At 40.5% G+C, this 26,089-nt stretch overlaps 1 protein-coding gene across 1 annotated transcript in view; it reads left to right on the top strand.

The window, feature by feature from the left end:
* LOC144503721 (titin-like) overlaps nucleotides 1-26,089 on the top strand; it is a 350,880-nt gene that overhangs the window by 45,916 nt on the left and 278,875 nt on the right. Inside the window, exons 19-40 of the mRNA XM_078228491.1 lie at nucleotides 586-782; nucleotides 2,265-2,495; nucleotides 2,696-2,940; nucleotides 3,097-3,293; nucleotides 3,388-3,552; nucleotides 4,715-4,883; nucleotides 4,976-6,669; nucleotides 6,759-7,040; nucleotides 8,411-8,677; nucleotides 8,839-9,111; nucleotides 9,219-9,482; nucleotides 9,580-9,840; nucleotides 12,021-12,281; nucleotides 14,085-14,348; nucleotides 14,909-15,169; nucleotides 15,919-16,179; nucleotides 16,342-16,602; nucleotides 16,699-16,840; nucleotides 16,951-17,119; nucleotides 17,265-17,496; nucleotides 19,844-20,128; nucleotides 20,559-20,684. Of these exons, the coding sequence (XP_078084617.1) occupies nucleotides 586-782; nucleotides 2,265-2,495; nucleotides 2,696-2,940; nucleotides 3,097-3,293; nucleotides 3,388-3,552; nucleotides 4,715-4,883; nucleotides 4,976-6,669; nucleotides 6,759-7,040; nucleotides 8,411-8,677; nucleotides 8,839-9,111; nucleotides 9,219-9,482; nucleotides 9,580-9,840; nucleotides 12,021-12,281; nucleotides 14,085-14,348; nucleotides 14,909-15,169; nucleotides 15,919-16,179; nucleotides 16,342-16,602; nucleotides 16,699-16,840; nucleotides 16,951-17,119; nucleotides 17,265-17,496; nucleotides 19,844-20,128; nucleotides 20,559-20,684 (6,507 nt within the window). The remainder of the gene's footprint in view (nucleotides 1-585; nucleotides 783-2,264; nucleotides 2,496-2,695; nucleotides 2,941-3,096; nucleotides 3,294-3,387; nucleotides 3,553-4,714; nucleotides 4,884-4,975; nucleotides 6,670-6,758; nucleotides 7,041-8,410; nucleotides 8,678-8,838; nucleotides 9,112-9,218; nucleotides 9,483-9,579; nucleotides 9,841-12,020; nucleotides 12,282-14,084; nucleotides 14,349-14,908; nucleotides 15,170-15,918; nucleotides 16,180-16,341; nucleotides 16,603-16,698; nucleotides 16,841-16,950; nucleotides 17,120-17,264; nucleotides 17,497-19,843; nucleotides 20,129-20,558; nucleotides 20,685-26,089) is intronic.

Below are 26,089 nucleotides of genomic sequence, written 5' to 3'. Positions count from 1 at the left end.
GCAGTTTTGGGTTTTGTGGAGCTTTTCAACTTCTTTCAACATTTTATCTTATTTAGTGTACGATTTCATCCTCTCAGTTACCTCACATTAAATGTCATCCGTAACCATTTGCTCAAATTGCAATCTGAAATTGCTAAGTGTCCTTTTTCATCGTTAAGCATAGTAAGAAGTCTCACACCAGCAGGTTAAAGTCCAAGAGCTTAATTTGGAATCACTCACTTATGAGGGAGCTGCTCGCCGAAAGCTCATGATTCCAAATAAACCTGTTGGACTTTAACCTAGTGTTGTGAGACTTCTTACTGTGCTCACCCTAGTCCAACGCCGGCATCTCCACATCATTGCTAAGCATGATTCCTACTTTGCTGTTGTCTGCAAATTTTCATGTGCCTCTTTCATGCAAGTCCATCTGCTCGAGACGAGAGCAATGATCTTAATACTGATTTCAGAGGGACACCACAGTTCATATCCTTCCAGTCTGAGTAGAAGATAATTTATGTGCCATATTTGTTTAGCTTTTTGTATTGATTTGCCATTTTAATAACTCAAAGAATTTGTTGTTCTAATTCTGATGCAATTTCTTCTTAGCTGATTATGAGCTTTACATGAAGGAACACCAGGTGGTGACAGAGCGAATAGAATTAATAACAGAATATGTCCAAGAACCCAAAGTTGCAGATGTAGCACCAATGTTTTTAATGACTGAGTATGAAAAAGAACAAGCACTAATCAGGAAGAAAATGGGCAAAAGCGCAGCCATAATGAAAACTATGATGGAAGAACATGTGAGATTCCTCTTAATATTTGTTAACGTTTCTTAAGAAATATTAGAAATGCATTGCGAAATTATAACATTTGTTTTAGAATGTGAGAGGTAACTTGTGTTATAAGTGTTATGGCTTAATTAAGCAGTTTTGCAAATACAGTAGAGCATAAGTTGCGTGATTATTGTTCACCTTTGGATAAAATCATCTTGGCAGCCAATATTCTGTCCATGCAGAGATTTTGTAAACTTCACTAAAGTGCAAAAGAAATGGATGGGCGAATAGAACAATAACTGATATTTACATATCAGTTATTACATATATTTGATCATAAATGCAGAATTTTCAAACATACTAATGCACAGTACTCATTTTTGAATGTTAATTGTGTGGGGGAAGGGGTATGCGTAAGGCTGAAGGTTTGTCAAGGGCACCTAATATCCACACCAGCTCTGAAAGTGATAGGGGGTGATCTTACTGGCTTGTCCCATCAGTTGACGAAGCCGGTAAGATCAGGCAAAAAGCAAAAAATCGGCTCCACACCCAGTTTCTTGCCTCTTGCAATGTTACTGGCTCTGAATTGCTGATGAAATCAGCTTCACACCCTCATTGCGCCCACCAATGGGGACCTGACGTGATGGTCTCGCTGGTGGGACTGGAGGCCATTGAAGCCTCCAGGGTGGTTGAGGCACGGCCAAGCAGTATCCTTTGGGCAGTGCCAGCCTGGCACCTTGGCACTGCCAGCACCTGGGCAGCGCCAAAGGGGCTGGACCTGAGGGGGGTGGGCAAGGCCTGAAGGGGACAAGTCCATGTGGGGGGGAGGTAAGATGGGGTGGGTTCCGTAGGGGTGGAGGGAAGGGCGGGGATTGGTATCACCTGGATTGGTATCGGCCAGGGCAACGATCGGGGGGGGTTGGCGTGGGGATCGGCATTAGCCAGGGTGGCGATGGGTGGGAGGGTGGAGTCTAGATTGATTGGGTAGCAATTGGGCGGGGTGGGGATTGGCATCAGCCACGGCGGCAATTGCGGGGTGTGTTGAATCGTCATTGGCTGGGGCGGTGCTTGGCGGTGGGGGGGGGGGGAGGTGCACTGGGAGTGCACTGGGAGATCAGGGTGCCTGCGTAATGGTGCCCCTAGAGCTCAGCAGCCAACTTCCTGGTGAGAATAGGCTCTGCTCCCTCCCCATGTTGGCGAGAATCACATCTGGGCTTTTTTGTTCTTGGTGCCATACAATTGCATCTGGGAACTCCCCACAAAAATCGGCATGATTTTCTCTCAATGTCCTGTTAAAGAATATAAGTAATATGAGTACTGTTCTTTACTTCCTGAGTACTTGCATATTAGTCCATGCTGCAAATATTGTGCTGTATTCCATTTGTAAAGGGAATTCCCCATTAACTGGCATTTATGATTAACTGGCATCACCCATTCCCTGCACGTAAAGATTTTGCTGTATTTTGATCTATTGCTCATTGCCATATAACTTCTGTTTTTTTTCTTCAGGAATACCACATTTCTTCATTTGAAGAAAGACTTATCAAAGAAATTGAATTGCGAATCATCAGAATTACTTTGGAAGAGCTTCTTGAAGAGGATGGTGAAGAAATGGTGTTGGATATTCCTGAAGATGAATCTGTTGCACCAGGATTTGATTCGACATTGAAAAGCTTTAGAGTTCTTGATGGAATGGGCGTTACTTTCCATTGTAAAGTAGCTGGTTATCCATTACCCAAGGTAACCTATTTTTTGCATTGGGAACCACATTTGCCATGAAGAATGTTTGAGATGAAATTTTTTCTAGTTAGATATCGTGGTTAATGTGAAGAGCTGAAAATATGTATCGTACAATCTAAAATGCTTGTGTAAATTTTTATTTCGGGAGATTTTTAAATGATCTAATGCATCTTGGTGATATATGTTTCATATTTTCATAGATTGTATGGTTCAAAGATGGTAAGCGTCTGAAACATGACGATCATTACCAGATGGATATTTCTCAGGATGGTAGAGCTAATCTGCGTATTCCAAAAGTTTTACCAGAAGATGAGGGCATCTACACAGTGTTTGCCAGCAATGTCAAGGGAAATGCTATTTGCTCTGGAAAGCTGTTTATTGAACCCATTGGTGCTCCAGCAAGCCATACTTATTTACAAACAACAGAAATAATGAGGAGAATGCGGTACTATTTATTTGACACTATTATTTCGTACTAATATTATATGTTATGCTTCACATTCGGTAGCATTCAGAAAATTTAAAAATTAATCAGCTAATGATTTCAAAATAGAAATTATGACATTAATGATAATGTTAAATCCATTTTCCCTTTCTTCAGTTCTGTGTCTCCTCGATCTCCAAGTCGTTCACCTGCTCGTAGATTGGAAGATACCGATGAAACTCAACTAGAGAGACTGTACAAACCAGTTTTTGTTCTGAAACCTACATCATTTAAGTGTTCTGAGGGACAGACAGCTAGATTTGACCTAAAGGTTGTTGGTAGACCCATGCCTGAGACATTATGGTTCCACAATGGTAAGAATTATATTTTGTCACGTCGACGTATTCGAGTGTGTACAAATAATATGGGGAAATTAGGTATTTGATTTAATATCCATTTCTGTTACAGGTCGTCAAATTGTGAATGATTACACTCACAAAATTGTCGTAAAGGAAGATGGGATTCAATCCCTGATCATCGTTCCTGCTCTGCCAAATGATTCTGGTGAATGGACTGTTGTGGCACAAAACAGAGCTGGCAAAAGCTCTGTTTCCATGACACTCTCTGTCGAAGGTACGTTATGCTTAAATTAAAAATGTGTAGAATTACTTTAAGTGAACTTGCTACAAGAAATATGTTTTTATTTTTTCTGTGTTTGTTGGAAGAGATGCATAGCGATTAATAATGAGCAGCACTGGGACCACTGCTCCAGTGCCTTTTGCACCGCCAGCAATTTCATAATGAAAAGGTCCAGTTCTTTATAATATTTATATTTTGCTCCATCTATATTGCTTAGAATGCACTGAGAGTACTGAGATGTGGCAATAAAGTTTCCAGTGCCCAGCAACCCTGGGAAGAAGGATGTATTTGGGCTGAAAAAACATTGCGTGAGATTACAATTAGTCTTCTAAGGCCAAAATGTTGAGCAGTGTATAAACAGGATCATTATAGTAGTACATTGGGATCACCCAGATTTTAAAAAAGTGTTAACCTCTTGACAGATGATTCAGCTGCTCTATGGAAATAGATTTAATTGCAATAAAAACATGTGACCTTGTGTCACCTTGCCTGCAAGCGCTATGTGCATTACATGTTAACTGGCAGTGCAGTTTGGGGGAGGATAGAAACATTGGAACAGGATTAGGCCACGTAGTCCGTCAAGCCTGATGCACACCCAATGGGATCATAGCTGATTGATGATCTAACTATATGTCTGACTTTGCCCCAGATCCCCTAAAAAGTTTGATTAACAAGGCTATATGGGTGGTATGTGAAATTAGCCTCAATTATACTGTGAGCTAGTCCATGTTACATGCCAGAGCAACAGATGTTGAAATTACACTTTGTACGTTTCGAGGCAAAAAAATTAATCATTTTAAAAAGTTGATCTGTTTTTTATATTGCTTTTTGAGGCTGAAAGGGTGAATCTTTTTCCGGGTTTTGACAGAATCTCAAGTTGATAATTCCCAAATGTGGAGGAGGGAGTCAACATGAATAGCATGTGAATTTCACTTCCTCTTGGTGCCAATTTGGTTGCAATGCATGCTTCTCCCAGTGGCAAACCACAATGTGAAACTACAGCCCAACTCTCAACTGTACAGCAATTTGGAGCATCAACATATTGTGCCATTCAAATTTCCAAAATGTAGTCATTATGTACACAAAATTTATGTTTGTTATTGCATATGTTTACTTTTGAACAACAACATTTAGAACTGTGTTGTTTTCTTTGCAGCTAAGGAGCATTTACTGAGACCACAGTTTGTGGAAAAATTGAAAAATGTCAGTGTTAAAGAAGGTGCCCCTGTTGCAATGGCAGTAAAAGCTGTTGGAAACCCAAATCCTGATATTGTATGGCTGAAAAATAGTGATATTATTGCCCAACACAAGTATCCAAATATTAAGTAAGTACATTGCAATATTAATAAATCATTAATAGGTACATGTGCATATGCAGTATTTGCTGATTTCTAATTTCTACCTACTTGTATCTTAGGATTGAAGGTACTAAAGGAGAAGGAGCACTGAAAATTGATTCTGCAGCAAATTATGATGCTGCCTGGTATACTGCAACTGCCATCAATAAAGCAGGTCGCGACACAACAAGATGTAAACTTAATGTTGAACTTGAATTTGCTGAACCTGAACCAGAAAGAAAGTTAATCATTCCAAAGGGGACCTATAAAGCTAAGGAGATATCGGCTCCTGAGCTAGAACCCCTTCATTTACGTTACGGCCAGGAACAGTGGGAGGAAGGTGATTTGTATGATAAAGAAAAACAACAGAAACCCCATTTCAAAAAGAAGACCAGTTCTGTGAGGCTCAAATGTTTCGGACCAGCACACTTTGAATGCAGACTAACACCAATTGGTGATCCAACAATGGTTGTTGAGTGGTTACATGATAGTAAGCCTCTTGCTGCAGCGAACAGACTTCGTATGATCAATGAATTTGGATACTGTAGTCTTGATTTTGAAGTAGCATATCCCCGGGATAGTGGTATCATCACCTGTAGAGCTACAAACAAGTATGGCAGTGATCAGACATCTGCAACTCTCATTGTAAAAGATGAAAAGAGCCTCGTTGAAGAATCTCAGTTACCTGAGGGTAGAAAAGGAATGCAACGAATTGAAGAACTTGAAAGAATAGCCCATGAAGGTGCACTTACAGGTCTTTCAGAAGAATTGATAAAAGAGAAGACAAAGCCTGAAATAGTTTTGTTCCCAGAACCAGCAAGAGTGCTGGAAGGTGAAATAGCACGCTACCGGTGTCGTGTCATAGGCTATCCTCAACCAAAGGTCAACTGGTATCTTAATGGGCAACTTATTCGCAAGAGCAAACGGTTTAGGCTACGTTATGATGGTATCTACTACCTGGAAATTGTTGACTGCAAATCATATGATTCAGGTAATGTCAAAGTTACGGCAGAAAATCCTGAAGGGGTTGTGGAACACACTGTGAAGCTAGAAATAACAGAACGAGAAGATTTCAGGTCTATTTTACGGCGAGCCCCTGAACAGAAAGTTGAAATTGGCCCATCGGAACCTGCCAAGCCATTTTTTGAAGTCATTAAGGTAGAAAAACCAGCTGAGGCTGCAGTCAAAGAAGTAGTAACACTTAAAAAGGCTGAAAGAATTATTCACGCGAAACTAACGGAGGAGACCGAAGAACTACGTAGCAAGTTTAAACGTAGAAAGGAAGAAGGTTATTATGAAGCCATTACAGCGGTGGAACTCAAATCACGTAGAAAGGATGAAGCTTATGAAGAAATGCTGAAAAAAAGAAAGGATGAACTTCTCCATTGGACCAAAGAAGTACCTGAGGAGGAAAAGAAACTCCATCCTCCTGAAGGCACTGTCACCATTCCAACTTTTAAACCAGATAAGATTCAGTTATCACCAAGTATGGAGGCACCCAAAATTTTGGAGCGTATTCAGAGTCAGACAGTGGCTCGTGGAGATGAAAGTCATTTCCGTGTTAGAGTGGTGGGCAAGCCAGACCCTGAATGCCAATGGTTTAAGAATGGTGTCAAACTTGAAAAATCTGAACGAATTTACTGGTATTGGCCTGAAGACAATGTCTGTGAACTTGTAATTGGAAATGTTGTACCTGAAGATTCTGCCAGTATAATGGTGAAAGCTATCAACGTTGTTGGTGAAATCTCAAGCCACGCTTTCCTGCTTGTACAAGGTAGCTTTGTCTACTAAATGCTAGATGTGTGTTTTTAAAAAATTATTCTTCCTGATATTTACAGTATGTTTTTCCTCATCGTTTTTCAGCCAAGCAAGTGATTACGTTTTCCGAGCAGTTGCATGATGTCAAAGCAAAAGAGAAAGACACTATGGCAACTTTTGAATGTGAATTGTCAGAACCATTTATAAAAGTAGAATGGTTTAAGAATGACGTGCAGATTTTCCCTGGTGACAAATACCGAATGCATTCTGATCGGAAAGTTCATTTCCTGTCTGTATTGACAATTGCTATGACTGATGTTGCAGAATACACTTGTGCTGTTGTTGAAGATTCTTCTATACGATCAACAGCAAAACTTATTGTTGAAGGTATGAAAGATGCATGAGTAGCAAAGCAAGAACTAAATAACTGCAACATAATAGACAGCAGCCAAAGAGTAATTGAAATGAAAATTAATTATTTAGAACATTGGTTAAGTTACTTCTCTTTGAATATTACCATATTATGATTGAATGATGATGCTATTATCTCTCCATAATGTCAGTTGGTTAAGTTACAAAATGAAAAAAATAGCATTGATGGAAATTCCTTAATTCGTGTCAATTTACCACAGATTAAATGACTTTCTATGTAAGCAGAAAGTTATTCTTGTGTCTGCTTCTGGTGACAGTTTTGATGATTGATTGTTTTCATAAAATCATAAGGTCTTAATAAGATCACAAAGTCATAAGAAATTGGAGAAGGAGTAGGTCATTCGGTCCAATCGGACTGCTGCACCATTGTATAGGATTGCGGCTAATCATTTGTGGCCTGACCTCAAATTTCATGCCCCCCCCCCCCCCCAAACTTCCCTGTTGATCAAAAATCTGCCCAATACAGCTTTGAATGTATTCCATGACACAACCTCCATTTGCTGTCTGTGGAAGAGAGTCCAAAGATTAACAGACCTCTCCATCTTAAGTGGCTGACCTCTGATTTTTAAGCTTTGCCTCCTGGTTCATGAGCAGAAACATCCTATCAACTTCTATCTTGTCAATCCCCCTCAGAATCTTATAAAATACAATCAGATTACCTCCCATTCTTCTAAACTCGGATGAGCATGGACCCTACCTGCTCAAACTTTCCTCTTGCAGTTGTTAAAAATAAATGTAATGCAACATCAATTTCCACATGTACACTGATGATACCCAGTTCTTCACCACCACAATCTGGTACACTGAGGGAGAATTTAGCATGGCCAATGCACCTAACCAGCATGTCTTTCAGGCTGTGGGAGGAAACCGAAGCATCGGGAGGAAACCCACACAGACAAAGAGAGAACGTGCAAACTCCGCACAGACAGTGGCACAAGCCAGGAATTAAACCTGGGTCCCTGGTGCTGTGAGGCAGCAATGCGAACCACTGTGCCACCGTGGTGGCTTGGTGTCAGATATTTCTGATACCTGTGAAATGCACTGAGACATTTAACTATGTTAAAGGTGCTATATAAATGCATGTTGTCATTGATTTATGGATAAACTCATTGATCCAACACTCCCTATAGGAAACCACATTTAAAGGGATAATGGGTTGGAGAATTTATACTACAGTGCTGTAGCTCGATCTCTGACCCATGCTCCTTCAAGCATGTCTTCGATTGAGAGCTTGGATTGATGAATTTACACTTTAATAGCATTACTTAAGTCAAGATAGGCTATGATACGATGACTTAAAGTACAACTTTTTAATGTCCATATAGGAGCTGTTCTTGAATTCACCCAAGAGCTTGCGGACTTAGAAGTGCCAGAGTTATTCTCAGGTGAATTAGAATGTGCTTTTTCAAGTGAGACTGCTGAAGGAAAATGGTACAAAGGAGATGTAGAGATCCAGTCCAACAACAAATACTATATTTCCTCTCGTCGTGGTCGCCATACTTTAGCAGTTAAAGATGTTGTCAAGGAAGACCAGGGCAGATACAGTTTTGTTGTTGAAGGCAAAAAGACAAGTTGCAATCTGAAGATGAAACGTAAGTTAATTTGTATGTAAAACAGTAATAATTAGCGCATGTTTAATCTTCTAATAAAGCATTTGGTTTGAAAATGAAATGCATTCACAATGATGGTAAATTCAACAATTTTGGAGATATTGCAAGGGTTTATTGACAGTGGTCACCTTTGTTACTTGCAGCACGTGCTGTGACAATCCTTCAAGACCTTGGAGACCAGAACATTTGTGAAGGCGATATTGCCCAACTTGAAGTAAAATTCTCTCAAGAAAATGTTGAAGGTGTCTGGCAAAAGAATGGTCAAGAAATCCAGGCTAATGAACGTGTTCACCTTGTTATAGACAAAACATCGCATATGTTGCTGATTGAGGATGCAACAAAAGAAGACGCTGGCAAATATTCATTTCATGCCACTGATTTTGACCTCTCTACCTCTGGACGTTTAACTGTGCAATGTAAATGTTTTTTTTATCTTTATTTTTACAGTTTTGTAATGTTTCATTCAGTTATAGGAGATATCCCGGGATTTCCAAATGACAGCCATATTTTCTTTACTTTCCAGCTATCGAAGTTGTGATCCCTCTTAAAGACCTTACTGTTGTTGAGGGAACAAAGGCAGTTTTAGAGTGCAAAGTCTCAGTTGCACACATTACTTCTGTGAAATGGTACTTCAATGACCAACCGATTGAACTTGGTGACAGGATACAAACTGTTGCAAAAGGGGCTAAACAACGTCTGGTAATCAGCAGGTCCTTCGCCTCAGACGACGGATGCTACAAACTTGTCATTGGCAAAACTGAAACAAGCTGTAATCTAACAGTTGAACGTAAGTGACCAATTATTGTGAACTGGTTTAAGAAGTTTATATTGTTTTTATTCAGCATTTTGTTTTCTGAAATTTGGATTTGTGTCTTTCCTTATAGGAATTGAAATTATTAGAGGACTCAAAAATATGACATGCACAGAGACTCAGAGTATTACTTTTGAAGCAGAGTTGTCTCATACTGGAATTGATGTAGCATGGTTATTTAGGAACCAAGAGCTCAAAACAGGTCCCAAATACAAGGTAGAGGTAAAGGGCAAAATTTACAGACTGACTGTAATGGACATAATGAAGGACGAAGAAGGAGAATATACATTTATGGCTGGTGAGAAGACATCAAAAGCAAGCCTTACGGTTTCAGGTATGAAGAAATTGATATACTGTAGAACATAGTAGTTTTTTCTATTTGTTTGCACTAAAGATCGTGGTAGTTCTTTATAAAAATAATAGCAAACTCATAATTAAATATTGTAAATACCTAGGTATCATTACTGTTACTATAAGATGGTTTGAGACAGTTACAGTGAAAACAAAAACCAGCCCTCACTACTCATGCTCATGCATTCCACATGCCTCCCTATGCATGCCACTTCATGTCCCCACCACTTCCCATGGCCCCTCATAATCTCCATACCGACCTATTCCCTTTCAGCCACCCCCATGCCATGCCAACCTATGCTCTTTACTCACCCCCATAGCTCTTCATAGCCCCTGTGCTAACTAAGTTCCAACACTTGCCAGCCCATGACCCTTTGCTCTTTCACTCACCATGCCAAATCATCCAGTATCCACCATGAGCAGATCTCAGGGAGCCATGTTGAGAAGACATAAAATAAAGTTCTAAATGTCGATTGCAGAATTGACTAAAAAAAAGTCATTCCTACAAGCTCATTCAATATATGTGCATTCCTTCAAACACTTAATCCCTAATAAAAACAAACATTTACTTCAAGTACTTTAATCACTTACGAAAAAAAACATTTGTATCCATTATGCCACATTAAAAAGACTCTATAAACCCTTGCAGCTCTCAATCAAACTATGAACTTACACCCCTACCCCGATCATGGTAATGCTAGATCATGGAATCAGACATGCAACATTGAGCCGAAATGCTATCCCTCAGGCTTAAGTAAACAGACAGGTAGTGAAATGGGAAACTGCCACAGCAGGTCGGAGTTTTTTTTAAAAAAAAGATCTTGAGGATTTGAATGACAGTCTGACTTTTCTATTGAGCTTATCCACTTTTAACTTTACACTTGTGTAGGAGCATTTTTCAGAGACTATGGCCGGTATTTCATGACCTCGCTCAGACGAGGCTTGTAAAATCCCACCCAAGGCCAACAGAGAATTCCATTCCGCGCCTGCCCCGATTCCGGGGCGAGCGTTGGCAATAAAATTTGGGCATATGTGTTATGCTGGCTTTCACATGGTGGATTTCCACTCTTAATTGTGGCTCAGCTAACACAAAGACTCACGGAGGCAGTACTCTGGTAAAAGACATTCTTTATTTTCCAAGCTTGGTCAATGTACGAGGAAGAGCGATTTGGAGCAGTTCCAAATCAACTCTGAAATTACTCTTTGTTCTCTAATTATGCAATTTTCAAAAGCTATTTGCCCACCCCAGCTGGATATGAGCCAATCATTATACGTGTAGATTATATATCTTGGCCAATAACACTACGCCTGGGCAGCATGGGACTGTGTGATCAGCTCGTGGACCTTAAAGGCCTTACTCATTGTATCCTGATGTTTTCCAGACCCCCTTATCTGGTGTCCTTGGTTCTGTATCCCATTCATAAGGGCTGTCTGGAGACTACTGATAAGAATTGTTTTTTTCCTTTGCTCAGCAGCGAAGTGTTTTAAGGAATGTGGCTCTTTTTACTTAACTATGCCCCATTATGCCCTATGAGCATTATGTTATTAACAAAGGTATATGCTTTTAATACAAAATATGTTTAAATTCTCTAATAGTGGTTATATGTACCTCTATGCAAGAGGTTTATAACTTTTTCTATATCCGACCTTATCTACCCCAATCTGCTGATCATTGGTCCCAAGCCGTTCTGAATGCCCTTACAACTTGACAATACTAAAAGGGAAACTAACCTCTTCCAAAGGGCACCTTACCTCCCCAAGGGGTATCCTCCAAATATCTACTGCAGCTATTCCTCAAACATTTAAAGTCTGCAAGTCATATTTTGGACATCACAGTTATGAAAATAGCATCTGTTTGCAGGCAATTACACTTCTACATGCAGCTGCCTGCGTGAACCATGGATGTGCATACTACAATCCAGTCCCTGCCCCAGCCTCAGCCTCCCCTGCTCCCCCAACATTGCCCTGGTGAAAATTGTGGGTGCCAAGGTCAGGGGCAGGACACCCAGAATCTGAGCTGCAGTGCCATTTTTGCTAAGGCGTGGTGGAGCCCTTATTTCGGGTCATTGCTTATATGTGCATGCACATATGTAGTTAATTGTTATTTGGTGGTGTTTTGTTTCCTTTGATTTGCTTCATTCCAGTATTTTTATACAACCATAGGTGGTGCTATCAGCAAACCTCTTGAGGACCAGACAGTGGCTGAATCACAGCCAACTATCTTTGAATGTGTGGTTGCTAATGCAAAATCTGAGGGAATATGGTCAAAGGATGGCAAACCAATAAGCTTCAGTAATACGATCCGAAGTGAAGTAGATGGAGTTACCAGGCAGCTTGTAATTGATATCACTAAATCAGAAGATGCCGCTGAATACTCGTACCAAGTTGCAAACTCCAAGACATCTGCTAAGCTGAAGGTTGAAGGTCAGTTTCACAAACACAAAAAAAATTATGTTTAGACATGTAGCTGAAGAACAAGATTGTGACCTTTCATGTTTCATTGAGAATTATTGAATTAATATGTGAAAATTATGAAGTGTAATTGCCAAATTATTTTGCTGTTAATGGAAAAATACTTTTCCTCTATTATAAGAACACAAATACTTAGAAATATCAAAATAGGATTTTAGCTAATTTTGAAAAATTAATAATTTAACTTGCATCAAATAATGCACTGTGTATTTCAAAGCAGCAATATGGTGACATATTGAAGGATTTCATGATATTGTAAAGAGAAATTTGTTACTGTCTGCCTTAGAACTTGCATCAAAATGAATCACATTGCTTAACAAGAGAATAATAGTAGAATTTAATACATGCGAGTAAAATATAGCATCCCTAATATTTAAATATTACACACAGGTAGCAGATGAAGAGTTGAAAATCCAGCTTCTGTATCTAATCAAAACGTAGGCCAGAACTTTGCGACTGTTCATTCTGGGAGGGTCTTCTGGTCCCAATGACAGGGCGGGTTTCCTAGCGGTGTGGCGTGGAGTCTATGGGAAATCCCATGACAGTGGCGGGACTAAAATATCTCACCACCGGCCAATGGCACAGTGCCTCCTGCTGCAAGAAAGTTGCTGTGGAGAGGCCAGAGAATCCCCCCCCCCCCCGCCCCCCTCATTCCTTTGAAAATAGGTTACGAATGACTTCTGACAATTAAATAAATCGGATATCCTTTTTTTTCCAATGCATAATTTTATTTTGCAAAACTTGATTTTCATGAAAATTATTCACAAAACACTGCTATAACAGAATGCACGAGGGAAAAATAGAGTGGCTGGTTTGTTACTTTCATTTAAAAGACATTTGTCTTTTATCTATTTGTTACTGGATCCTTTGTGTATGGGAAAACTGACAGCTTTGCTCTTCCCCAAAGATTAGATATGTGAAATAGTTTCAGAAAATTTAAATGTTGTTTCTTTTTAATGGCAATTATTGGAGCAATAGAAGGTAGCTTATTACTCCCATTTAAATTATGTAAGCTATCTCTCTCTAGAGCTGATTGGAAATCTCTTACTATTGAAAATTTAACATAAGTGGATGCTCTGACATTAATGTAAATACTTAGTCCCATTACTCTAGACCAAGGTGAAAATTAGAAATTTGATATCAGCTGATGTGTAAAAAGAAATGGCAATTTTGCTCAATTGGTTCTGTGCAATAAAACACCTGATTAAAAATATGTGACACAGCATGAGATTTAATTGCAAAGTACCACTTGATCTTGCAAAAAGGTTTGGTATTACTGAGGAGTTAATTCACAGTCAATTCACAGGGAGGCGATGGCGAAGTGGGAATATCGCAAGGCGATTAATCCAAAAACTCAGCTAATGTTCTGGGGACCCAAGGTCAAATCCCACCATGGCAGATGGTGGAATTTGAATTCAATAAAATATAGCTGGAATTAAGAATCTACTGATCACCATAAAACCATTGTCAACTGTTGTAAAATAAAACCCATCTGGTTCACTAATGTCCTTCGGGGAAGGAAATCTACCGTCCTTACCTGATCTGGCCTACATGTGACTCTCAACTATCCTCCGACGTGGCCTAGCAAGCCACTCAGTTCACGAGCAACTAGGAATGAGTAATAAATGCAGGCCAGCCAGTGACTCCCATGTCTCACGACTGAACAAAAAGAATGATGAGCTGGATGATGAGCCAATGTAAAATTGAGGTTGCATTTTGTAAATAAATAATAATCATAAAATTATTCTCTAAAAGCTGTCAAAGTAAAGAAGACTTTGAAGAATCAGACAGTTACAGAAACCCAAGATGCAGTCTTTACCTTGGAGCTTACACACCCTGATGTGACCGGAGCCCAGTGGATTAAAAATGGGGAAGAAATGAAACCGAGTGACAAGTATGAGATTACCGTTGATGGAGTCATTCACACTCTTAAAGTTAAGAAGTGTCTAGTTTCAGATGAATCTGTGTACAACTTCAAACTTGGCAGAGTGTCAGCCAATGCCAGACTTCATGTGGAGGGTAAATAGAGAATTTTGAGTTTTTTATGCTGCTTGACAATACTATGTATTAAAAACTCAATTACTGTAGGCTGTAATTTCTTAAAAACGCCTGATGCTATTTTTAACTCTGCTAATATGTACAACTGTGTTCTTGTGTTCTGCATTTTAAACATATTTATAGGAACGCTTTGCAGGCTTACAGGATTGCCAAGCACATATTAGATTTTGGCTAGTTCAGCAAAAGAAGTTTATTATTTTGGCATATAGGACAACCTAATGACTAAGCTTAATAAAATTTGAGTATCAGCTCAATGCTTTAGTGCAAAAGCCTGAATAAAATATCATGTAAATAAATGGATATTAAACAATAACAACATATTAATTTCTCATGAATTATTTTGTTAACATTTGTTAACTATGCATTACATTACACATCACTTTTATTTAAATTGTAAAACTAAAGCTATTAAACTGGAAATATGTGTTCATATTCTTTATCGCATTAGCTATTGCTATGTCATCTAAAATTTTTACTTGAACATGCAGAACTTAAAACAACGTTTGATTTTATGTTATTAGTTATCAAAGTAATTAAGAAACCAAAGGACATCACTGCCATGGAAAATGCCACTGCTACTTTTGAACTAAGTGTGTCACATGACAATGTGCCAGTAAAATGGATGTTCAACAGTGTGGAACTTAAGACAAGTGACAAGTGTAAAGTCATTTCACAAAGGAAAGTTCACAAACTAGTATTGGAGGATGTCACCCCAGCACAAGTTGGCGAGTACTCAGCCATTATTGGACAACTTGAATGCAAAGCAAAACTTTTTGTTGAATGTGAGTATATACTTATATGTTCTGCAGTAATAATACATTATAAAACAGCAATTCAAATATAAAATCAAAAATGTAATCATCCCAAAATATATTGGATGGAATTTTGCACCCTGTGCACTGAGTGCTGGCTGAGGTGAGAAAACCGGCGAGCAGCTCTCCAGCTGCACAGCTGAGTTTTCTCTCCAGATTCTCTGGCACTCTGTGCACAGAAAATCTGGGGGAATGGTTTTCACCATCACACTGGAGGTGTGGAGGGTGGGGCCTGATAGAGCTGTAAATGCCAGCTCCACAGAGATCAGGGCATCGTTTTTGCAAGTGCGCCCCAATTTGTGCTATTAAAAGAAACACTCCTCCCCCTCCCCCCCACAAAAAAAAAGCACTGGGGCAACCACCATCCTCAGTACATAAGCGAAACCCTTATGGGCACACAATTGAGTGTCTTAGAGGGCCCACTGCAGTGCCACTGGTTAGCACTGCCAGCGTGTTATGAGGGCAGGGGGAACAAATGGTGGGAAAACCTTTAAGTGTATTTAAATTTATTAAAATGTATTTAAATGAAAGGGCCTTGTTACGTCACCGGCATTGGGTGGGTAAAATTGGAAAATGAGATCCCACTGGCGAGAATCCCGTTTTCTGATTCTTGCGAGATTTTATATCCACATCACTGTTTGCACTCGTGGCAATCACGGGCACAAAATCACCCCTGTTATCTATTTTCCACATTCTAATTTATTTATTTATTTATTAAGCTGTACACATCACGAAGACAATGAAGAATATTGAAATTCCAGAGACAAAGAATGCAACCTTTCAGTGTGAAGTGTCTCATTTCAATGTCCCAGCCACATGGTTGAAAAATGGTGTGGAAATAGAAATGAGCGACAAGTTCAAAGTAGTTGTACAAGGCAAACTCCACCAGCTGATCATCATGAACACAAGCCATGAGGACTCTGCAGAGTATACCTTCATCTGTGGAAATAATAAAGTGTCAGCTACTCTGACAGTAAACCGTAAGATTTCCTCATTCACATAGATATTGTACAGCAATAAATTTTAAGTTAGTCTTACATAATTACAAATGAAAATAACTAAGTACCAAACAGTTAATAATGATTGGAATGTGTACATTGACAATATTTCCCTGCAACTAAACGCATGTTTTCTCTCTTTAGCGATTTTAATAACATCCATGCTAAAAGACATGAATGCACAAGAGAAAGACACAATTACTTTCGAAGTAACAGTGAACTACGAAGGTATTACTTATAAATGGCTCAAGAATGGGAAAGAAATCAAATCAACTGACAGAACCCATATAAAGACCAAGCAATTAACACACACACTTTCAATCCGAAATATTCACTTTGGTGACGTGGCAGACTACAGTTTTGTTGCTGGATCAGCCTCATCTGCAGCGACTTTATATGTGGAAGGTAATTAATGAAGTCATTTATTTGTACTTCTGTTTTAATAACAAAATTGACTGTAAAATCGCACATTTAATACATGCTGCACGCTTCCTTTTATAGCTCGGCACATCGAGTTTAGGAAACACATCAAAGATATCAAAATCGTTGAGAAGAAGAAAGCCACCTTTGAGTGTGAAGTTTCAGAACCAAACATTGCAATACAGTGGATGAAAGATGGTGCGGCACTTGAGGCTTCTGACAGGTAAGTATCTGATCTACTCAGCATTTGATAAGTCAGTTTCCTGTGCTAAATATGTTACAAAAAGCTAAATACAGAATCACATTTATATTTTTTTGATTTTTTTTTTACAGAATTAAAATGGTCGATGACAAATTTATCCATCGTCTCACCATTCCTGTTACAAAAATGTCCGATGCTGGCCAGTATGAAGCAGTGGCAGGTGGAACTATTTCTACTGCTAATTTGTATGTGGAAGCTCGACACATTGTGATTTCAAAACCTGTTCATTCAGATATTCAGGTATAAGTATTCCTTTTTTATTTAAAACCAGTAACTTTGACAGTTATCAGAAGTAACAACATATAAATTGATAACAGAACTAAGAACCATTAGTTTTGCTCTTTCCGTACATTATCTTAATAAGAAAATAATTTCCTGTAATCAGATCATTGAGAAAAAGAAGGCCATATTTGAATTTCAAGTCGATGAAGATGATGTTGAGGCTCAGTGGCTCAAGAATGGAACTGAGATCAACTTTGAGGCTGAAGAAAGATACAGATATATAATCCAAAGACGGGTACATCGCATGACCATTATTGAAACAAAAGTTAGTGATTCTGGAGAGTATACCTTTGTGGCTGGCAGGAATCGAAGTTCTGTGACACTTAATGTTAATGGTACGTATAAGAGCAACAATAACTACATGCTATGATATGGCATCTTTGAAATAAGAAAAAGCGTCCCCTGTGCTTCACAAAATTGATTAAATAAAAGTGGGGATGCTGAACCAAAGCCGGAGATATTAGGAGAATTGAGAAAAAGCTATGTTGAAAAGATGGGGTTTCAGGAGTGTGTAAAAGAAGAAGCAAGTGGAGAGTTTCAGAAGAAAATTCCAAAACTTGGGACTGAGATGGCTGAAGGTTCAGCCATCATTGGTGGCGTGAATAAAGGGGAAGTGGCACAAGTGACCAGAGTCAGAAGAATGCTTGGGTTCAGGATATGGAATGGTGGTGTGCGTGTTGGAGAGGATAAAAGAGAAAGGATATAGGTTATGAATAAAATAAATTAAGAGAAATGCGAATGTTAAACTGGAGTCTCTGGGAGAACACTACAGGAGTGACGAGTGAACTGCACTTGTTGTAAGACAAGGTGCAATCAAGAGAGTTTTGAATGAATTGGTTCACAGTGGAGAAAAAGAAAACTTTGAGATAGTTGAGTCTGAAGGTGACAAAGATATGGAGAAGGGTTTCAGCAGAAAATAGGTTAATGCAAGGGCAACTGCAGAGGCAGGCAATATTATGGAGATTGTAGTAGGTGATTTTGGTGTTGGAGAGGATATAGGATTGTATGCTCAGCTTCTGGTTGAATAACATGCCGAGGTTGTAAACAGATTGGTTCAACTTAGGTTAGAGGCTAGCATAAGAAGTGTAATCAGTGGCAAGGATAGAGAGCTGTGACTTTGGTTGAAGATAATGGTTTCAGTATTACTAATTTTTAACTGGAGAAATTGTAGCTCAGCCAAGGCTGGATGTTGAAGAAACAGTTTGGCAGCAGAAATGCAGTTCAGTGGTCAAGAAAAGTGATTGAAAGTTAGAGCTAAGTATCATTAATGTGCATATAGATGATGTGCCATGTCTTCAGATGATGTTGCCAGGGGAAAGAGCAAATGGGAGAACAGAACTGATCATGGGTTGATGCTTTTGTGACTCAGGCAATGTGTGGGGCCAGGAAGAGAAGCCATTGCTGGAGGAGATTAGATAGATAGGAATGGACTCAAATGAAGGCAGACCCGCTGATCTAGCCAAAAGACTGGAAGTGTTGGAGGAAAATAGGTATGGTCAACTATGTTAAAGGCAGCAGAGGGGTGAATAAAAGGGAGGTGGAACCGATAGATCATGGTCAGAGAGAATGTCATTTGTGGCTTTAGAGCTGTTATGGTGCTCTAGCAGGAGACAGGAACTTGACTCAAACATGGATTAGTAGGAGAAATAGATGCAGATTTAAGAGGTGAGAGCTTCAATACTTTGGAAGGAAAATAAATATTGTAGAAGCAGTAGTTTGCATGGACAAATGAATTCAAACTGGATTTTTGATGTGGGAGTGGAGATAATGATAATTTTTAAAAGTATGATAGTAATTGATGGAAGTCTGGATTGGTATCATGAATGGGTTAAGCTCAGAGAGGGCGTGGGAAAATATAGATCAGAAATAAAAAAGAATAGCTGTTCAGCTTTAGGGTGGGGGAACCATACGTTACTTCATTACCTAGGCAATGGAAAGGGAGGGAAGCAACAGGTGAAATTGAGCAAATGGTCTCAATCTCAATAGCAAAGAAGTTCATGATCTCTTCATACCTTTTGTAGGTAAAGTTGATGGGAGTGGGAGGAGACGTTTAAGGTTACCTTTGTTCTCCGGGATGTATACTTTTGACACAGGAGAGTGAGGCCCAATAGCATTTGTTGTGGTTGTGCAACATCCACTGATCGATGGCTAAAGCAGTTGTGTGCCAGATATGCTCAAACCCTTTGGAATCAAGAGAATAAAACTGGTGACTTGTCAAGGAGGATGATCAAGATAGGGCGAATTTGTTTGGCCAGGCCAGCATTTATTGCCCATGAAGGAGGATATTTTGGTAAGAAGCTAGAGGTGGGGCTTAGGTAGGAGGTAGAAAACCCACACTTTAAAAGAGGAAAGGAGTTTGGAAAAAGTTGAGGTGGCAAAAGGGGAAAATACTATGAGATAACAGAGATCAGGGTGCGATTGGAGAATGTGGGCAGTGTGGGGTGGTAGGTGGTAGAACTTGTAGCAAATGGAATCAATCCCAGGAAGTAGCCTTTTTGTACATTTATTTAAAACTCCCTCAATTCTTTCTCTCTCTCAGATTTTTTTAAAATGGAAGTAATGCTATTTTCTAGTGCTATGAAGAAAGAATAAATGGCTATTCAACAGTCAACTGCAATAAAAATTAGTTTATTGGAAATGAAAAGCTAATGTTTGGCCCTTCTTTTCTGTCGTTTACTTCAGTTTGTGAGCCGCCTTCCTTCAAGGTGGAGCTGGAACCCTGTGCTGTGAAAGCTGGAGAACCTGCTCGATTCTGTGGCGTAATCGTTGGCACACCAAAATTAGAAGTATCTTGGTTCAAAGATGGCCAAAAGCTTTCCTCAGGATTTAAGCGCAAGTTACTTCATGATGAGAACCAGTACACTTTGTTACTGATTGAAGCACTCCCTGAAGATGCTGGCACCTACACTTGTGAAGCAAAAAATGAAATTGGGATAGCTGTTAGTGGTGCTTCACTTGATGTTGAAGGTACAGCTGATTGAATTGATTTATTTGCATGCTAAGTGCTTTGATATATATAATCTTTGTGTAATAGAGACCGTCTGCTCTTAGTTATATACAGGTATGGGGGAAATGAAATTACTCTTTGATGATGGTGTGATATGAGCAATAGCAAACATTGTGTTAAATGTGCCCTTGGTGCCTTTTTTGTTATTGCTCATTTTGTCCTACCGTAGATGCCTAATTTAGCCTTGGGAATTTTCTATAAATAACAGTTAACTTAAGGTTCTGTGCAATTTAATCAGTGATGAGCTTCTGTCATCTGTTAAAATCTTCAAACTTACGCTATATGTTGGTGCAGCCATGGATTTTCCTTTACCTAGCTTATCAGAATGATGATTTGAAAATTATGCAAAGGTGTGCACACAGCATTTTATGAATTATTTATTGTTTACAGTCCCAGAAGTTGTCTCTCCTGAGGTAGAGGTACCTGTTTATCCACCAACCATCATAAGTCCGATACAGGACACTTCAACCACTGAAGGAAAATCTGCCCAATTTCAGTGCCGCGTCACTGGAACAGGTATGTTCAATATTCATGTTTCAGTTTCATCTTTCTTATTTCAGTTTCCAGCTTCCACCCCTGAAAAGTTGACTTTCGCTGAGGTAGGGTTCCAAAGTTACACGCAATGTTCTTATACTTTAGCCATTCTATATATTTATGAACCCAGCCACCTCACCATAGATGGCATCACAATGAGCTCCCTGTGCTTACCCAACATTTATACAATGGAAACATTTTTTTTCAAAATTATGACTCAGAAGGTGGAAAAAGTTAAGGGATAAAAAGATGACAAATCCTCTGGATTTAATATCCTGTATCGTAGGCTCCTAAAAGAGTTATCTGCGGAGATTTGCTGTTATGATTTTGCAAAGTCCCCGAGGTCCCAGTCAACTGGAAGTTGACAAATGTAATTCCATTATTCAAGAAAGGAGGAGGAGAAATCAAGGAACTACAGGCCAGTTGGCTTGACATCTGTTGGAAAAATACTGGAATCTATTATTAAGGAAGTCTTAACAATGATCAGACAAAATCACTAAAGTTTTGCAAAATTGTGCTTGGAATTTCTTTGAGGAGAGCATAGATAACAGGAAACCCAGTTGATGTAATATAGTTGGATTTCCAAAAGGCATTTGGCAACATCGTGGGCCGAAGGGCCTGTTCTGTGCTGTACTGTTCTATGTTCTATGTAATGTGCCATGCAAAGGTTTAATGTACAAGCTAAAGATTCTTAAGAGTTGAGGGTAATATGTTAGTATAGATAGAGGATAGGTTGGTGGACAGCAAGCAGAGAGTAGGGTTAAAGGGGACATTTTCAAGTTGACAGGCTGTGACTAGTGGAGTACCACAAGGGCTGGGGCTCAACTATTTACAATCTATATTAATGAATTATACAAATAGACCAAGGGCACGATTTTACCAACTATTCACGCCACACTCCCGCTGCAGCGAGGTCAGAGAATTTGGCGCCCAGCCAAATCTCTGTTCACTGCAGCGGGATGGGAAAATCCCACCAGTGTGAACAGTGGTAATGTTCCGGCCCAAGAATAATAAATCTCAGATAAAAGCAAATCGCATGTGAGGACCCGACGTGTTGGACCCTGAGAGTTGAGGAAACACAACCAACCCCTCAGCAGTGAGAACCGTCCAACCCCCCACATCATGCAGGCATGAGGTTTATCCGACAGGACCCCCAATCAGGCCCCCTTTGCCCCTGAACTCCCAACTCAGGCCCCCCCACTCAGAATGCCCACTCAGACCCCCCCCACTCAGACCCCCCCCACTCAGAATGCCCACTCAGGCCTCCTTCTCCCTCAGACCTTCCACTCTGGCACTTTTCCCGCAGACCCCCCCACTCTGGCCCCCCTTCGCCCCTCAGAACTCCACACAGCCTCCCTTCCCCTTGGACCCCCCACACTGCCACCATTCACCTTCAGACCCATCCCACTCAGTAACCACCACCACCCCCCCCCCCCCCCCCACACACACACACACACAGGACCCCTTCTTCTTCTTCAGACCAACCACTCAGCCTCCCTTCAGTCCACGCACCTTGGCAGTGCCAACAGTGCACTGTCCCCTGGCATCCTGATGCTGACACATTGGCCTGGTGCCCAGGGCCCCGAAGAGGCTCAAGGAGGTAGTTCCAGTGACCATTTGTTCCTCAGAGGCTGACAGGCTGCAAAAGACTGATTTCTCAAGGGTCCTGGAAGTTGGGTGGGCTCAGGCTGAGGTGAAATAGTTGACCTTGCCACTCTGTGCTGGAATAGGGATGTCGTGGCTGGACTGGCTTCTAACCCTGGCAGACCTGAATATTGCCCCGGCATGGTGATTTCAGTCAGCCCTGTGATCAATATCTGGATTCCTGCCTGTCAGCTGTGAAAATTCTGAAGTGGCCAGTTCAGTTTAATCTCCATGTCCCCCCCAGTCACCTGGCAGGATTTTAAGTCATTACAGCATTCCATTCGGCAGCCGAGATTTTCCTTTCTCTCTGACCGAAGCTGCAGATGTGAGCAGGCACCTTTGAAGTCCTCTGACAGAGAGGAGATGTCAATTTCACCTTGGGGGTGCGGAGGTTCCATTCTGCACAGCGATGCACTCAGCCCCAATGTGTGCACGCAGCTTTGACTTGATGTTTCTGAGATTTCCTAGCAAGCTGAAATCTTGAAACCTACCCATTGGACTTGAAGCCTTTGACCTGCAACAAATTCACTCTGCAGTGCCTCATAAAAGATTCAACTGCCAACTCAGTGGATTTCTATCATCCTCCAACCACCTGTGTTTATTTTTATTTGCCTTCACAGTTGAACACCTCAAGTACCTCATTAATCCCGACCACAATGTTGACAGAATCTAAGCCTGATTGACAGTTTGTGGTTTAGCTTCCTCTTTTGCAAACCACTTTAAAGAGGAAGTTAGACGACAAACTGTAAATCAGGCTTAGACTCTGGCAACATTGTGGTCAGGATCAATTGGGTACTTGAGGTGCATTCAAAAAACTCAGGTGGCTGGAAGATGATAGAGACCCATTGAGCTGGCAATTGAATCTTTTACTAGGCACCGCCCATTGAATTTATTGCAGATCAAGGCTTCAAGTGCAATTGAGAGGGTTTCAACAATTTCAGCTGACTGGGAAGTGTCAGCAACTTCAAATCGAAGCTCTGTGCATACATTGGAGCTCAATGCATATGGGGCAGACTGGACCCCCCACCCTCAGGTGAAATTGACATCTCCTCTCTGTCAGGGAACTTCAAATGGGTCTACTCTCACCTGCAGCTTCTGACAGGGAGAAAGGAAAAACTCAGCTGCAGAATGGAATGCTGCAATTACTTAAAATCCTGCTAGGTCACCAGGTGGCATGGAGGTTAAATGACTTGCCCACTTCAACGTTTGCACAGCTGACAACCAGAAATGCAGATATTGATCACAGGGCTGCCTAAAATCATCATGCTAGGGGTGATCTTCAGGTCTGCCAGGGTTAGAAGGGGCAGTCCAGCCAAGACACCCCCCATCCTGATCCGAGAGTGGCGAGATCAACCATTTGCACTCAGCCTGAATCAAACCAAACCTTAGGACCCTTGAGTGACCTATCCTCTGCAGCCTGGCAGCAGCAGAGTGGCAAATGGCCACTGGAAATACCTCCTTGAGCCCCTTAGAGCCCAAAGCACCAGGTCAGAGTGCCAGGGTGCCAGGGAACAGTGCACTGTGGCACTTCCAATGTGCATGGCCTGAAGGAAGACTGAGTGGGGGGTCTGAGGGGGAAGGAGGGCTGTGTGGAGGGGGGTCTCAGGAGGAAGGGGTCTGAATGTGGGGTCTGAGAGAAGGTGGGTCAGGTCACCTTATGTCTGCATGGTGTTTGGGGGGAGGGGTTACCCATTATTTGCGGGTAGAGGGGATGATGCCCCACTTTGATTGTTGGTGCTCCACTGGTCAGTCGGTGGGGGGGGGGGGTTCCATTTAGGTTTTTTGTTGGGGGTGGGGGGGGGGGGCTGTCTCCTAGCATAGGGATCAGGGAGCCCTTTAAAAATGGCAGCCCAGTCTCTGAACAGCAGGGATGACCGGTGAGATGCTCAAAATAAGCTTATTAGCATCTTTCAGGTGGCATTGCGATGTCGCTTTTTATCTGAAGTGTTATTCAGATGTACTGTCATGGGATTGGGGTGCTCTTTTGTAGGGAGGCACATACTTGTGCTCAGAAGAAGACCAGATGAATAACATTAGCATTCGTTAAGGGGACTTATCATCAGCACAGAACTGCCAATATTCCCCATTCCCAAGGTTAAAGGACTACTTGTATTCAGCAATAAGGACAGAAGTTGAAAAAATTCCTTTTATTCAAAAGCAAAAATGAAGTGGTTTCATGGCAATACTTATCTGTCCCTCAAGATAGAAAATGTAACAAAATGGTGACTTTGAAAGTCCAAACACCAGGTTTTACACCAAATGCTATTGGGAAATTTAAGTCTCTGACATTTTGATAAAATTTATATTCCTGTGCCCTTTTTAAGTGGAAATACCATGGAACCCTGATAATCTAAGTGTGGATCTAACAAAGTCTTGTATATCCCAAGTGTAGTGTATGAACTCCCTCTTTGCTGTCCCTCTAACCGTCTCTGACTGGTTGCATACTTTTAATGAATTTTCAACAAGTACCCTTGGGCCCTTTTCTCTCAGCTTGAAATTTATTAATTAAATTTGATAATTCTACATTCATTGCAGAAGAACTTTCAGTTTATAGATTTAAAATACATAATTAGCACATTGTATTTGTGCCCAGGTTAGATTTGAAATGAGTCCAGATTGAGATGAAGTTAGCAGTCTTTCATTTGTGTGAGGGTATTTTGGCAAAATGGTTGTTGGAAATGTCAAACCTTTTCTTGTTGGACATGATACTGAAACAGTTCTATCCTTAATCTGGCTCTGACTGACATTAAAGCTAGCATTATACTGTTTTCAAAAATCCAACTCTTGTATGTGCCTGCTTCTACCTCTCTTTACTCTTCAAGACACTCTATGAAACCTATCACATTGATCAAGCTTTTGGTCATCTGCTTTGATACTTCTTTATCCTAGAAGGGTCACAACGCAGAAGGATGTTATTCAGTCCATTGTATCCTCACTGCTTTTCTACAAGAGCAACTCCACCATCCCACTCCCCTGTCTTTTTGCTGTAGTTTGGTAATGTTATTCTTTTCAGATACTTATCCAATTCCCTTTTCAAAGTCATGATCCGCCTCTAAGGGAATGGATTCATTGCGTGGGGAAAAAAAAACTTTCCTTCATGTCACCTTTGCTTCTTTTATCATTCACCTTAAATCATTGTTTTGTGGTTCTTGACCCTACCACTAAGGAAACAGTTTCTCCTTATCCACTGTGTGTATTCCCCTCATGATTTTAAACAGCTCTATCAAATCTCCTCTAGACCTTGCCTTCTTGAAAGAGAACAGCAAGTCCCTCAACCCTGGAAACACTCTGTGCAAATCTTTTCCTGTGCCCTTTCTAAGGCATTCACATCCTTAAGTGTAGTGCTCAGAAATGGACACAAAACTCAAGTTGAGCTTGAACCAGCATTTTATAAAATTCACCATAACTTCCTTGCTTTTGCACTCCATGCCTCTATTTATAAAGATGATTCCAAATATCTTATTAACAGCATTCTCAACCTGCCCTGTCACCTTCAACACCTATATCCAGGTGTCTCTTATCCTGCACTCACATTTGTAACGTACTCTTTATTTTCTTTTACCTTTCCTCATTCTTCCTACTAAAATGTATCACTTCATACTTCCCTGCAATAAATTTAATCTGTCACCTGCCTGTCTCACCATGTCCTCCTGAAGTCTATTACTATCCCCCTCACGATTCACAATATTTCCAATTTTGTATCATTTATAAATTTTGAAATATTGCCCCTCACACCCAAGCCA

The sequence above is a fragment of the Mustelus asterias genome, chromosome 14 (assembly GCF_964213995.1).
Source record: "Mustelus asterias chromosome 14, sMusAst1.hap1.1, whole genome shotgun sequence".
In the NCBI taxonomy this organism is placed as follows: Eukaryota; Metazoa; Chordata; class Chondrichthyes; order Carcharhiniformes; family Triakidae; genus Mustelus; species Mustelus asterias.
The sequence above is the reverse complement of the archived record's forward strand: the minus strand, read 5'-3'. Positions and strand labels throughout refer to the sequence as shown.